We start from the raw sequence: 14040 nt of genomic DNA, 5'->3' as shown, positions 1-14040 counted from the left end.
GAACAAACTTTTAATCAACTATCGTTTGCGGAAGGCAGTCGATAACAGCACAATTAATGGTATCAAGTATCTCGGAACACGCTGTAACACATACGAAAGGCAAGAGTGCGGCAGTTCTAGGGCAAATTGAACACCAACCAATTTTATATCTGTTGGTTTTGGGTTATTGCAGAAGCTTTTGGGTGCTGGTACTGTGTGCATCGTTCGCGTCCATGATACTTATCCTGCTATTCACGATTGACACGTACGATGAGACGATCAGCGTGAATCCGGACACGTCTTATCTGCGTTGGAACAGCACCTTTCCGGCCATATCGCTTTGCTACGCGAAGGGACGCACGAATCAGCTATCCAGCTTTCTGAAGGAGGTTTGGGCGATTACTAACTTTACGCCCCCGAAAAGGTATTGTAGCGTGAAGGGAAAACGGTAGCGAGTTTTATCGAATATATCGAATATCTTTTCCAGCACCAACTACTTGTGGCCAAAAATGGCTCAAACGTACCTGTTCGTCAGTCCAAACAGTAATCTGGATGAGGATATCACTGCTATCTGTGCAGGGCTAAACAGTACGTGCAACTTAAACTTAAAAGTGATGAAAAATAGGGTAAATGAATTCACTATTGCTGCTTCCACCAATCCACTGCCCTAAGGACATTTTCTCGTTTGCATATTTGCAGTTTCTTCCATCCGATTGCAAAGATGTGCTTTTCGATGTAAAGTACGTTGGAAAACCGTTCGATTGCAATCTTATATTTCGATACACCCTAACGGAGATGGGAAATTGTTTTACAGCCAACAGCATATTTGATAAGTAAGTCTTGGCATTATGTTTATCAGTCACCAGACCTTCCACCAGAGCTTTAAAACCAACCACAATTCCATTCCAGTCAGCTGCATACGTTTGATCATTTGCCGTTGAAATTTAACGTACGGACGCGCAAAAGAAGTTTGGAGTTTCGCTACCGTAATCACGACACAATCAACTACATGGTGATAAAGCAATAGAGCGAACGGCTGTAAACAAGCATCGAATCATACTCTATTCACCTTTCTTCATAGATGTACATACACAGCCCAGAGGATTATCCCAACTTTGTGGAACCGTTCTACGCTCTAAGAAAATCTGGCTTCGTTTCCCACTTCATGTTGCAGGTAGATATCTTCAAATTATGATCATCTGCGTCTTATTAATTCATTTGGTCGAAATGTTACTTTTTTCCAATTTAGATTACCGAAACCGTTAACCAGCCGGAGGTTAAGGACGAGCCGATCGATAAGCGTAAATGTAGATTTCCCGAGGAACGGCTCTCGCCCGCACTGGAGTACAGCTTTTCGCAATGCTTTCTGTACAATCGAATAAATTTGGAGCTGAAGTTGTGCAACTGTACCATTCCCACTTCACCCAAAGAGTGTATGTGGATGTACCAACTGTTCTGAGATAAAGTGTTCTTAAATCTTTTTGTTTTCAATTTTCAGATGAAAACTTTTACTGCGATTTTAAAGGTCTGCTCTGCATCAATAAGGGTAGGGATTCGAGGTTTAAATAATTCGTTGATGGGCTAAACAAAAATCGTTTTTGTTTTCATCTATTGAAGCAAACGTCAAACAATTAACGAAACACGTGCACACTGTACACAAAGATCGTTCGTGCATGCAAGCGTGCGAATCGCTGGAAACTCACGTGATTGGGTACGTATGGTAGCAATTTAAAGGATGCTTGAACAAGAGTCTTGTTTTGCAGTGAAACTTACAACCCTACCAATGTAAGCTCCGAACCGGGAAAAGTGATCCTGGAAGTGTTGAATCTTCCCATTTTCCGCTACCAAAGACGTGTCATTAGAAATAAACTTGATTTTGTTGGTAAGCATTGCATCCGTGGCATGAATATTGATAGTAAAGTAAGTGTTTCGTTTAGTTTCTTTAGGTGGCATAGGCGGTTTATTCTTCGGCGTGTCGTTGATAAGCATCATTGAGCTGGTGTACAACATGTTCTTCAGGCCGTATCACCTCAAAATAAAGTTTACCGCTCAATAATATCTGAAAAGCCAGAAATAATAAATGCTTCGAAATATTTTGTAAACTCTTAATAAGTTTGATTAATAAATATTAGTCGCGCAATCGAATTCCTCAGTGAATATTTTTTCCAATACCAACCGTCTTCATTCAAATCCACATGTGCCTCTCTCTTACTCTCTCTCTCTCTCTCTCTCACGCACACATTCAAACAAATCTCTTTCCAACGCTTGACATCCGCAACTGTCATAACAATCTCGCGCAGTAAACAAGTGAAACCGGCACGCAATGAACGCTCTCGGAAGATGCTGCAAATATCGTCTGCCAGCCATTCTTGGCACGTTTGTTACGTCCAAAGGAGCAAATCGCGTGTTTACTCGAACCCAGTGCTATAAAGCCGTCAATAGGCGTGCGGTGACCGAGCTTAAAAACTTACGCCGTGACCCTCGCCAGCAAGAATCTTCCGGTGCTAGTAGCAATGGAAGAACGTTAGCACAGGCACTGCACGCTCGGATACGGGCCACGGGTCCGATAACGGTGGCCACTTACATGCGGGAAGTGCTGCTCAATCCGGCCGCTGGCTATTACAGCACGAAGGAAAATGTGTTCGGAACTAGTGGGGATTTTATTACGGCGCCGGAAATTGGACAGATTTTTGGTGAGGTAAGAACCGGTGATAGTGGAAGCTATTACAACACAAATACAACTATGTTCTGCTTGCTGTTTCTAGCTCGTTGCCGTTTGGTGCATAAATGAGCTACAAAAGTTCAACTATGATGGGCACATCCAGCTCATCGAGCTCGGCCCAGGCAAGGGTACACTTATGCATGATGTTTTGCGCGTATTCGAACGATTCGGTCTATCGAAGGATCGCGTCAGTGGGCATTTGGTTGAGATGAGTCCCAATTTGCAGCGCGTTCAGGCTGAGCGTCTTTGCAACGGTACCGTGCATCGTACGGCAGCTGATCAGGTTGAGGCCTACGTGCAGGAAGGAACGACCGGTTCCGGTATCAATCTTCGATGGTACACCGACATCGTCGAGGTACCGAAAGGATTTTCCATCATACTTGCGAACGAATTCTTTGACGCGCTTCCGGTGCACGTGTTTTGCAAAGAACTCAAGGAGGGTGGTGCTTTGTGGAAGGAAATTCTGGTCGATATAAGCGCGGATCAAAATGAGCCTAGTTTTCGCTTCATCCAATCGAACAAGGCGACCCCATACTCGGTAGTGTTCGGGAAGCGGTTCGATAACAACGAGCAACTGTTGAAGGATCGTACGCGCCTTGAAGTTTCGTTTGAAACGGAACAAATAGCGCAGAATATTGCGAAGCGCGTTGACGAACATGGTGGATTTGGGCTTATAATCGACTATGGCCACGAGGGCGATAAAACGGACACACTGAGGGTAGGTTTGACTAATAGAATCTCTTGAATGAAGTAATTTTTCCTACCCACTTTCTTCTCCTCTCCAACCGCAGTCATTCAAAAGCCACAAACTTCACGATCCACTGCAAGATCCGGGGAGCGCCGATTTGACGGTTGATGTTGATTTCGGATTTTTGAAACACTTTCTTGAGCAGGATGACAAAGCGATAACGCTCGGACCCGTTAGCCAGGAATCGTTTCTGGAAGCGATGGAAGGTTCAGCACGGTTAAAGGTAGGCATAAAAAATTGCTAGAATTTTGGGCACGTATCATTAATTATTACATTCGTTTTAGGCCTTGCTAAGCGCTACCTCGGACGACAAGTATCGGAAAACATTAACCCAAGGTTACGATGAGCTAACAAACCCAGCCAAAATGGGAGAACGCTTTAAGCTGCTGTCAGTTTTCCCAGCATCACTTAAGCAGTTTCTAACGGCCTCGAACAAAGTGGTAGGATTCGATGTAAAAACGTGACCCAAACCCATGTCGCGCTAAGGTGCTGCTGCTTCTGCTGCTAGTCGAAGAAATTATTTGTTTAATTGAACAAGTATAATAAAAAAATCGAAATACTGCTTTCAGTTTAAGTATTATTTTTCAGAAGCTATTATTTACGTTACATTTTCTGTTACATGGAAAACCAAAATATCTTTCCGTCTGTAATCCGTTTGCGTTGGCCATCCGGACCACCGAACATACTTTTCAACCATTTACACAATCACGTTATGCAAGCTTCACATTATATTCTATTTTATATATGATCCCGACGCTCAAACGCACTATCCTTCCATCGTTTGGTGAGTGTGGTCTATCTGAGATTGTGTTGTGTAGAGAATCGCCCCCCCCCCTTACCTTACCATGTGTGTCCCCTTTCGCATGATCGTATCATCGTTTTTGTTATCTGAACGTGTACAGCGCTTTGGTGTGACTTGTGTACCATTTACATTCTAGGATTTTACGTGTTCTTGGTGTGCGGTCTCTTAGTGCTTATAAATTCCGTGACTACTCAAACTCATTCAACTCGATCCCGGTTGACGGGTTTTGTTTTCCCGCATTAGTAACAACTGCTAGACCAATGTGTTCACTCCCCCCTTAATGCTTCCCACGGCCCGTGATGGACGTGGCTAAGCACATGCATCGTGAACCATAGATTTACCCGCTTTTTGTTATTGGACAAAAAGATACAATTTCAGTGCGTGTATGAGTCGAGCATGTGCAGCGGCAAACAAGGAGAGTGCGCGCCAGGCGGGGTAGATTTTGCATTACATTAAACTTAAAAGCGAAGGAAAACAAACTATAAGAGTATACGATTACATTGACTAGGCTAGGGAAACAATCGCATTTGCCCGGCAAACCCAATTTTGTAAACGATGGAACATTGACCTAAAAGAGGTCAGCCATTGTGCAGTGCAGTTAAATGTAAATAAGTTAACTAGAAAGTAATGTGAAATCCCGCAAGGTGTTAAGTAGTATAACCTAAATAGCTACGAAACGAAACGAAATCTCAATCGAAGAAAATAAATCTCAAAACTTTGTCACTCCCTTGCCCGGTAAGCTTATGCACCAGAAGCATCGGGTAGCATCCGATAACGCCGGATGAAGGATGAAAAAACAGCTGACTTCAGCTCTTGCTCTTCATCGAACTCGAAGCAGCTCGAAGATCACATTCAGTTCAAATACTTTCAATGACAATGATGATTCATCGATCTGCTATTACCGGTGATGTGCTTGGACGATGCCACCCAGCGCCCTACTGCTCCAACCACGAACTGGTGACGGAATTAGGGCTCTTCAACTGTAACGGATAGAGAGATTGAAGAGTGTGTAAGAACCGATTAAAAACGATTCAGTTGGAAGATAATACTTACGCTGATATTGAATTGTTGTAGCGTCTTTTCTAGACCGTTCGCGTTACCAGCAAAATATGCAGCTATAGCGTTGTGGAAGAGCAGCAACTGTTTGTGCATAACTTTGATCTGCAAAAGGAGCCCAATATGCTTGATTTAACGAACAATTCCGGACCAGGGCCGGGTTTGTGCAAGCTTACCCTATTTTCCTCCAGAAACTGCATCTTTACCACTATGTCCGAGCGTAGCTTCTCGTACTGGTCCTTACATTTTTCGTACTTTTTCTGTACCTCATCGTTGGAATATTTCTGCTGCGGCTCGCTGCCACCCGTTCGCTGCTGTTCCATATCCACCCGGTACGCGTCGTACTCGACGCGGGCCAACTCGTACTGCCGAATGGTGAGCAGTGTGTCGTCGATGGTTTTATTGCACAGCGTGTTAATGGACGAAATGAAAAAGTTAAGCGCGTTCAGCAGCAGCTCGCCATTTTTCGTCAAAATTCGCTGCGTTTCGGCGTTTCGCAGAAATTCTTCCTGCAGCTCCGGACTCTTCTGCGCCAGATCGGCAAACGTTTCCGACAGCAGGCTCTGGGTTTGCATGCAGTTGTAAAAGTGGGACGTAAATGCACGCGACAAACGTAATATGCTTAAATATTTCTTCTGCGTTTCCTTCAGCTGGTCGATTTGGGCCTCGAGCTCGAGGTCAACGGTGCGTGTCGATTTGCCCAACTTTTCCAGCATGATCTGTTTGGTGCATTTGTACGTGGTAATGCTCCAGTTGCGGAACGTATCGAGCTTGGACGATCCATTCTTGATGTACGCCGATTCGTCCTCCAGGCTGACGGACGTCGGCGACGTTAGACTGTGATTGCTAACGTTGCGCAGCGTTAGCGTGGTCGAGTGCTTGATTGTTTGCTGCTCGGACCCGGTATGCACCACGTCGGTGCTGTCGTTCATGGACGGAGTATTTTTCAACATTTCGTGTATACTTTTCTCGCTCGATTTGTTCATGTTTTTCGGGGTACGGCCACTTCCTGTCTGGGGCGAGCAACAAAGCAATCACAAATCGATCCTACAAACTGATCGCGGAACGCGGAAGAAGGAACAAGCAGACGGTGAATAAGGTTGTGAATTAAAGGTGTTATGGATTGATACGGACTTACCGCCGATAAGAATATCTTTCCCTTTGCTTTCACTGAGTTTCTTGAGGCTGAAAATCACAAGATAATGAGATTTTTTCGTTTTGTGTATACTTCGCGACAAACGTCATCCTTTCACGGCTCCATTTCTGTACGCCTGCGCACTGCGGTCGTTGACTTGACATGTCGCGGAACCATTCGGCTGACGTTTCACGTAAAATGGATTTTAAAAATGCAATTGGAAGGAGCATTATGAAAATAAATAAATCCCTAAAATAATGTAAAGAATTACTAGCTGTAGCGTACTAATGAATGCTCAAACCTCTTTGAACATTTTAACAAACGATATGGTTTTCGATACATAAAAATAATATCTCGCCAGTACGCCACAACAGCAATCAAAGCTAAACGAGCATACAAAATATTAAGAATTTACTGCGCATAAAGGCAGAAAGAGTATCCAAATAAACGATGAATTTCAAATTTGTCAATCCACTTCAAAAACATCGATTTTATATGAAAAAAAAAAGCCTGATAAGACCTCGATTTTTTGTGGATCGCCCAATGTGCTAAAACGTGTTGCACCACTACAACGAAAGGTTTGTTTACGTTCAATTTGAAAACAGGCGAAATCAGGGCTAGTCAACCAACCGTGCTAGGAATTCGTAATTCCTAATCATCTTCTCTAGCATTTATGCACCATTTCGGACGAATAAATTCATCATCCATCACCCGTATTAATTTGATTGTGAAAAATACTACATTCATAAGTCTAATGCACATACATAGTCTAGTTTTCTTACTTTAAGATTACATGAAATCAGCTCTCTAGCGTGCGTAACCGTTCGTATGTGATTTACCTCAATGAAAGGACTGTAACCGGTTAACATCTCGTCATACCTGCGCTTGAATTCCCGATCATCTTCACATTGCAATCTGATTCGCAACATGCCCGAATCTGTCGTAACGCCAGTGGGTATGTGGCGCAGTTTTACGATGCCAGTAACCTCTACCTGACTGCCTTTGGGAATGATTCCACAGTAATTGTTAAGGCACAGCTCAACACTGCACGCCCCATCGGGAAGCTGCATTTCACTGTAAACAAATGAAACGATAACTTGATCGTGGTGCGAATAAGCTGCACATTCCACTCACGTTGGAAGATCAGGAACGCACAGCGACTCTAGCCGGTGGTCGGTACAGGACAACATGCCAATGACCGAACACTTTCCATAGTGTACATAAACTGGATGCTCCACAAGTGCAATTTCTTCGATTAGCAAAGGCTTATAATGCTCGCAGAACGGGATATTTTCCGAGGAAGAGCCTCCACTGCTTCCGGCTGCTTCCATACTGTTGTGTGGTTTCATGCCCGCGCAAATGCTATGCATGAACAAAGCATGTTGGTGTTGGTGTGTTGTCACTGTCGAAGCGTCAGATCGGGCGGTGATGTTTAAACGTCATCGAGTTGTGGACAAAACAAAAGATTTTCAACACTGTACGCCATCTTGCCCCGAATAGCCAGCTGTGCTTGGATTTTAATATTTCGTAATCATACTGTGGTTTTGGCGTGAAATTAAGCGTTTAAAATGTAGGTTTACGTGCGAGTGTGCTGAAATCGATCGGTGGTGTATAAATGTTTGTTACCCTTTTGCCGTAATCTTCCCCGGTAGGATTCGCCGTGGAGGTCGAGACAGCCGTAGCGCTGAAAGAATTGGCCGCAGTTTTGAAACGGGCACTTCCAGCTTGATGCGTCGCAACGACCGCAATGGTGGCCGGGTGGAGAAGCGCTTCGATCGCATGGAGCGGAATGGCGAAAACTTGCGTAGCATCCGCTGGGATCAGGTAAAGTTGGAAGCGTTTCAGAAAAATTTCTTCCAACCCGCTAGCAGCGTCCTGAACCGTTCGCGGGCCGAGGTGAACCAGTACCTGGACAAGAACGAGATTACCGTGTACGGAAAGAATGTGCCTGCCCCGATTCTTCACTTTCACGAGAGCGGCTTTCCCCAGTACATGCTGGACGAGTTTCAGCGGCAGGCTTTCAAGGAACCGACCTTCATTCAGGCGGTCGGTTGGTCGATTGCGATGAGCGGGCGCGATATGGTCGGTATCGCCAAGACGGGCAGTGGCAAAACGCTAGCGTACATTTTGCCCGCCTTGGTGCACATCAGCAACCAGCCGCGAATCGCACGGGGCGATGGCCCGATTGCGCTCGTGCTGGCTCCGACGCGTGAGCTGGCGCAACAGATCAAGCAGGTTTGCGATGACTTTGGACGGCGCATGGGTATCTACAATACGTGCGTGTTTGGCGGAGCCTCCAAATATCCGCAGGAAAGTGATCTTCGCCGTGGGGTGGAGATCGTGATTGCTACGCCGGGCCGGTTGATTGATTTTCTTGAGCGCGAAACCACAAACTTGCGGCGCTGCACGTATCTCGTGCTGGACGAGGCCGACCGTATGCTGGACATGGGCTTCGAACCGCAAATTCGTAAAATTATTTCGCAAATTCGTCCCGACCGTCAGGTGTTGATGTGGTCTGCGACGTGGCCGAAAGAGATTCGCAAACTGGCGGAAGAGTTTTTGCGCGACTACATTCAAATCAACATCGGCTCGCTGAACCTGGCCGCGAACGAAAACATCCTGCAGATAATAGACTGCTGCGAGGAGTACGAGAAGGAGAACCGTTTGTTTAAGCTGTTGGAGCAGATATCCTCGCAGAACGATGGCAAGACGATCATCTTCGTCGAAACGAAGCGCAAGGTGGACAAGATTGTGAACGTTATCCGTCGGCAGGGTTGGCGAGCGGACGGGATTCACGGCGACAAGTCGCAAAAGGATCGCGATTACGTACTGAACACATTCCGTCGCTCGACCAATGGCATCCTGGTAGCCACCGATGTGGCCTCGCGCGGTCTAGGTGAGAAACACTGCACACAGTAGGAATCGGCCGCAGTCTCGGGGCTGCGATGTAACTGTCGTATCTGTACAGACTTGTTATGTTTTCCCTTTGGTTGCTCTTATGTTTTTCTCTCTTCTGGGGTAGCTATGTAGCTCAGGCGTTCGCGGAATGAATGTCCTGTGCGTTTTGAGTTTTAGTTTGATACGTGGCGTGTGTTGTAATCCGTACCACTAGGTCAGTCGTTGTTGCAACGCGAGAACGAACTTGCATTAATGAAATGTTTCATCTTCGTTTCTCATGCATCTGCATATGGTCTGAGACGTGCGATACGGTGAATCTCGGGTTCGGACCATTCCAGTGCTTAAACTTGCTCGACAAACGCTCGGCACCGGCGTGACGCAGGCGTCGATCTGCGTTCCCGTTTGCTCTCGACGTACGGAATCCGTGGCTCGGTGGGACGTTTCACGCAAGGACGGAAGCACAGCATTAACCTTTCGCATCTGACAATCGTAAATACGCTAGAAAATATTCCGTTTATTCTTGTTTCTTTTTCCAGAAAGCATCAACTGGCGGAGCACGGTATATAGATGATTGTCGATGCGATGTGTTTCCGTTCGCTTAAAAGTAGGGTTCCGTTCGTCGAGCATTCTCTCTTATCGGGCTCATGCGTAGATGCGTATTCCATCTCTGCAAACGGTGGCTGGTGTACGATCTGCCCCCTGCTCTGTGGTTCTGTGTCCACTGTCTCGGTTATAAGCAGACGTAGAGATGTGTCGTTCGCCTGACGATCTGGCGACCGACAACCATCAATCGTCTGCTATCGTAACGAGGATCATTCTGGATTCGCTAAAGCAGCGCAGTGCAGCACTGCCGAATGCTGGGCTCAAGAGATCCCACAAACCGCGTTCGGTGTGTCGGTGGATCTCGAAGGGAATCTAGCGAATTCGTCCCATCGAATGGTGATTGACTATTGCGACGTTTTAGCTTGAGTTGCGTTTCGTGAATGTAATGCGCGCCAGTTCCTAGCAGAAAGTAGGTTTCTCAGTATTAGCACTATTATATTTTAACCCCGCGTGGTTCACTCAGTTCTGGTAGAAGCAACCGATCGTCAAGCGATCGTCGTCCTATAGCTCGATGACATCGCAACATCGTTAATGGCTCCGAAGGATCGTCCGAAGCGGACGCCATTGGCGAGACGTGCACGTAGAGTCAGAAGTGCCTGCATCATGCTACTTGCCATGATGGAGACACGCGTTTAGGGCCTATAGATACGGTCAAACGGGATACCGTTGATGCGAGATCAGCGTGGGATGGATGGAGATGGCACATCTAGGATGACGGCCTGGATGAGTCACTAACGTACATAGGTAAGTGGCCATCTCCTCTGTAGCACAGCTCTTCCAACAGTTGACCGTACGATAAAAAGGCCAGGCCACGTTTGCTGTTAGGCGTAAGCTTTTGTAACATTACTTTATACGTTTTGAATTCGTTAGTGCACTCGTTCATGTTTGTTCGCAAAATGGAACGCGATTCGCAGACGGCTTAGGTGTTTAAGGGTTTCACCTTGCCGTTTAAGGCTTCTAAACAGATAGACACAGATGGGTGTCATAATGCTTCAAGGAACTGTTCGCGCATTAGTAGAGTTTATTTTTCTAAAATATGGTACACGTGGTGCGTATTTTGATATATTTTCTCAAATTGTAATCGATTTTGTGATAAACTTTGATTGTTTGTGGTATTCTAAAGTGTGAAAGTAGGTTCAATATCGCAAACAATTTTGTAAGTCAGCTCAGGTATATTGAGCCCTTCTTCTTACATCGAATTATGCTTTTGTAAGACTTCCTAACATATTCCACATTTGTTTTAGTTTCAGTTGAGATAGATAGATAAAAAGTTTAGTAGATTAAAAAAAACACAAATGTTAATGCTGAAACGCTTAATAATTCTTTCAGCCGTATGATCAAATACGCGAGTACCTTTGTTCCAAACGCCTTCCTTGTGACGCCTGAGATGGATGGCAGCTAAATTGTAAAAGCTGCGTTACTTTCAACACAGTGGCGAATTCGTTCTATTCTCTTCCCATGCACGAGCTGTACTGCACACAGCATAAGGCTTTTGCTAGCTTTTTGGCATCATGTAACAGATTTTGTGGGTTGTACTGGGACACACCCTCCAATAGCAATGACTGACCGAGTTAGTAATTTGTTTTATGTTTTGTGTAAGTTTGTGCATAGTTTTCTGTTGTTGGTTTTACACTGCTGTCCGTACCGGGGTAATGAGTTTACATGGCATGGTTTGGCTGATTTGTGTATCAAGTTCATCGGGTATCGTTGCATGGGATAGATGTAAATTCAAATTTTAATACCTTATTTTTATTTTACACTCTCCTGCCCTTCTGAAGACGTGGACGACGTTAAGTTCGTTATCAATTTCGACTTTCCGAACAACACCGAGGATTACGTGCATCGTATTGGCAGAACGGGACGCTCAACTAACAAAGGAACATCGTACACGTTCTTTACACCGGCCAATTCGTCCAAAGCGCCGGATCTTATCTCCGTGCTGCAGGATGCCAACCAGGTAAGATGATTGCTTGGATATGGCTTGGCTTTGGCGATACACGATGGGTTAATCTCTTCTTTGGCTTGCAGTACATCAATCCGGAGCTGCAAGAGTATGCACGAGGCAGCGGTCGCTATCGTAGTGGTGGTGGTGGTGGGCGCTACCGTGGCAACATGAGCGGGGGCCGCGACCATGGTATGGGGCAACGCAATGGAAGAATGGGAGGTGGTGGCGGTCGGTTCGGTGATTCCCGGATGGGACGCGATGATGGAGGCTATCGGAACGGCAATGATGATCGCAGTGCCATGTATCCTCGGCGGGATGATTACAACCGTGATCATCGCGATGGTGGGTCACGCTCTGGAGGTGGCTATACCTCGAGCGGTGGATCTCGTGGCGCTGCCAACGGTATAGGTATGAATGGTTATGGGGCTGGCAGCACGGCAGCTCCGTACGGTACGGACGATCGTAATTACGGTGGACACTATGGCGGCCAACCACATGCGGCAGCCTACGCAGGTAGTGGATACGGGGTGCAAGGATCCGTTCCACGTCGTTCCGATACGGATCGTTCGCGCGCATCAGCCGGTGCTCCGGCCGCCATCGGATTGGCTGCAACCCCCACGATGCCCAGCGCAATCGCTTATGCTCATCCCGCAATGGCCCTCGGCGCTCCGTATGGCGCCGGGGTGGGATTTCAGTTTACTGCCCCACCACCAGCACCGATGGGCCGTTCCGACGGATATACGGCACGAGGAGTAATGCCTCCGATGGCGTCGGGTGGTATGTAAAGAGCGGATCGGCAAATGACTGGCATCCACAAACATTCTAGAGTAGTAGCGAGCGCACCTACATCTCTACCATCTTCTTCGGGCCGAATGATGGCACGCAGGCTAATGTTTGTATAGACGTAGTCGGAGCACCGCCAGGGTGATGTGTGGGATGAGTACATGTATATCAACAAAACCTCATAAAATCGTGACAATTTGTTTCGGCTGTATTATAATTTAAAATTTGATTACGATAATTGATAATTGATTGAATTGATGAATCCTTTTTACATACATTAACCCCCAGTGTTTAAGCACACTTTTTTTGAAAAGCGATTGCGAAGAGGAGCGTCGAAGAGCACGTTTAGTTGTATCTCATGAATTTAATTTGAACTAATATTTATAAGCATAAACATTATCAATTCCTGGAAGAATATAAATAAATGACATTCGATTAGTTTTAATATTTAAGCCTCGTGACTTTCATTTTGTTACCATCCTTTAAAATGTGTTTTGAGATTAAGTTATCCTGGGGATTCCTAAAAATATAATATTTAATACCGAACCTTACTTGTGGGCAGTCTGGTGGCTGAGGCGATAACGGCACCGGTCTTCACACGGCAGGACCGAGGCTCAAATCCTATGTAGATAGCCTCTCCGTACGTAGGGCTGAATACTTTACTACGGATAAAATCAAGTCACATATATCCAGAAATGGCAGACCAAGACCTTTAGAGTTTGTAGTGCCAAGGAATAAGAAGACAACTTACTTACTTACTTATCAGGCGGTACAATCACTTCGCGGTCTTCGTCTGTTGCAACGGACCTCGATACTCCTGACACTATCAATCCATTTCAGTTTGGGCGTGCTGCGACTTGTGCCATTGGACCTTTGTAAGGACTTTACGAGCTGGGTCGTCTGGTGCCGTTCTCGTGACATGACCAGCTCACGGTCCGGTGTGGAAATCCAGCTTCATGGGCCCTTCAACACTACTCCGCGATTGTGGAACATGATCCTCTTTGAATACGGACTAGCAGTTAAAAGCCATATGTCCTGCTGGCGATGGGTCAGATCACTGTACAGATCGTGTGCTCTTCATTATAACGGCTCCTCCATTATCCTTCAATATATGCGGGGCCAAAAATCCTTCTGAGCTGAGCATCTGTCCTTGTCAGCATCCTTGCGCGTAACTCAACATCCACCATCATTTAGAGGATCGCCTCGTTAATCTCCAAACCAAGGTTTGGTGCCGCTTTCTTGTTCTTTTAGTATATAAGCTTCTGCAAAGAAGTTGTTACTCGAACCAATGATGTGTATGTCTTCAGCGTATGTCGAGGTCTAGAAATTGACCTATAGAAGAAGGTCCGCGAAGTTTCCACCTCTGAGT

The 14040-nt window shown here is 45.9% G+C and overlaps 5 protein-coding genes across 5 annotated transcripts; 3 read left to right on the top strand and 2 right to left on the bottom strand.

The window, feature by feature from the left end:
- The first annotated feature begins 1083 nt into the window (after positions 1-1083).
- On the top strand, positions 1084-2076 carry LOC118511897 (pickpocket protein 11-like). The gene is made up of 6 exons (XM_036055528.1): positions 1084-1153; positions 1229-1412; positions 1478-1525; positions 1597-1690; positions 1743-1861; positions 1917-2076. The coding sequence occupies exons 1-6, from the start codon at positions 1145-1147 to the stop codon at positions 2033-2035; spliced, it is 573 nt and encodes a 190-aa protein (XP_035911421.1). The 5' UTR covers positions 1084-1144; the 3' UTR covers positions 2036-2076.
- A 186-nt stretch (positions 2077-2262) lies between these two features.
- LOC118511894 (protein arginine methyltransferase NDUFAF7 homolog, mitochondrial) lies at positions 2263-4019 on the top strand. The gene is made up of 4 exons (XM_036055524.1): positions 2263-2677; positions 2745-3419; positions 3493-3672; positions 3734-4019. The coding sequence occupies exons 1-4, from the start codon at positions 2303-2305 to the stop codon at positions 3911-3913; spliced, it is 1410 nt and encodes a 469-aa protein (XP_035911417.1). The 5' UTR covers positions 2263-2302; the 3' UTR covers positions 3914-4019.
- LOC118511895 (arfaptin-2) lies at positions 4007-6637 on the bottom strand. The gene is made up of 4 exons (XM_036055525.1): positions 6446-6637; positions 5484-6361; positions 5305-5412; positions 4007-5231 (listed from the first exon to the last, which is right to left on the bottom strand). The coding sequence occupies exons 2-4, from the start codon at positions 6291-6293 to the stop codon at positions 5187-5189; spliced, it is 963 nt and encodes a 320-aa protein (XP_035911418.1). The 5' UTR covers positions 6294-6361; positions 6446-6637; the 3' UTR covers positions 4007-5186.
- Positions 6638-7158: 521 nt separating this feature from the next.
- LOC118511896 lies at positions 7159-7846 on the bottom strand. The gene is made up of 2 exons (XM_036055527.1): positions 7577-7846; positions 7159-7516 (listed from the first exon to the last, which is right to left on the bottom strand). The coding sequence occupies exons 1-2, from the start codon at positions 7810-7812 to the stop codon at positions 7186-7188; spliced, it is 567 nt and encodes a 188-aa protein (XP_035911420.1). The 5' UTR covers positions 7813-7846; the 3' UTR covers positions 7159-7185.
- Positions 7847-7872: 26 nt separating this feature from the next.
- On the top strand, positions 7873-13123 carry LOC118511893 (ATP-dependent RNA helicase dbp2-like). The gene is made up of 4 exons (XM_036055523.1): positions 7873-8012; positions 8095-9338; positions 11722-11900; positions 11972-13123. Coding segments are annotated over exons 1-4 (2127 nt in total). The 5' UTR covers positions 7873-8010; the 3' UTR covers positions 12674-13123.
- The last annotated feature ends 917 nt before the right edge of the window (positions 13124-14040 follow it).

Source organism: Anopheles stephensi, chromosome 3 (genome assembly GCF_013141755.1).
Source record: "Anopheles stephensi strain Indian chromosome 3, UCI_ANSTEP_V1.0, whole genome shotgun sequence".
Lineage (NCBI taxonomy): Eukaryota > Metazoa > Arthropoda > Insecta > Diptera > Culicidae > Anopheles > Anopheles stephensi.
Note: the sequence above shows the minus strand (reverse complement) of the source record. Positions and strands in the feature narration are given on the sequence as shown.

Coding starts and splice junctions, on each gene's coding strand:
- LOC118511893 (XM_036055523.1), top strand. Junction 9,339..11,721: donor TGTGGCCTCGCGCGGTCTAG/GTGAGAAACACT, acceptor GCCCTTCTGAAG/ACGTGGACGACGTTAAGTTC. Junction 11,901..11,971: donor TGCTGCAGGATGCCAACCAG/GTAAGATGATTG, acceptor TTTGGCTTGCAG/TACATCAATCCGGAGCTGCA.
- LOC118511896 (XM_036055527.1), bottom strand. CDS start 7,812: ATGCATAGCATTTGCGCGGGCATGAAACCACACAACAGTATGGAAGCA. Junction 7,517..7,576: donor TGCGTTCCTGATCTTCCAAC/GTGAGTGGAATG, acceptor ATTTGTTTACAG/TGAAATGCAGCTTCCCGATG.
- LOC118511897 (XM_036055528.1), top strand. Junction 1,413..1,477: donor TCCCACTTCACCCAAAGAGT/GTATGTGGATGT, acceptor TTCAATTTTCAG/ATGAAAACTTTTACTGCGAT. Junction 1,526..1,596: donor TCTGCTCTGCATCAATAAGG/GTAGGGATTCGA, acceptor CATCTATTGAAG/CAAACGTCAAACAATTAACG.
- LOC118511894 (XM_036055524.1), top strand. CDS start 2,303: ATGAACGCTCTCGGAAGATGCTGCAAATATCGTCTGCCAGCCATTCTT. Junction 3,420..3,492: donor ATAAAACGGACACACTGAGG/GTAGGTTTGACT, acceptor CTCCAACCGCAG/TCATTCAAAAGCCACAAACT. Junction 3,673..3,733: donor AAGGTTCAGCACGGTTAAAG/GTAGGCATAAAA, acceptor CATTCGTTTTAG/GCCTTGCTAAGCGCTACCTC.
- LOC118511895 (XM_036055525.1), bottom strand. CDS start 6,293: ATGAACAAATCGAGCGAGAAAAGTATACACGAAATGTTGAAAAATACT. Junction 5,413..5,483: donor AGTTTCTGGAGGAAAATAGG/GTAAGCTTGCAC, acceptor CTCCTTTTGCAG/ATCAAAGTTATGCACAAACA. Junction 5,232..5,304: donor TACAACAATTCAATATCAGC/GTAAGTATTATC, acceptor TATCCGTTACAG/TTGAAGAGCCCTAATTCCGT.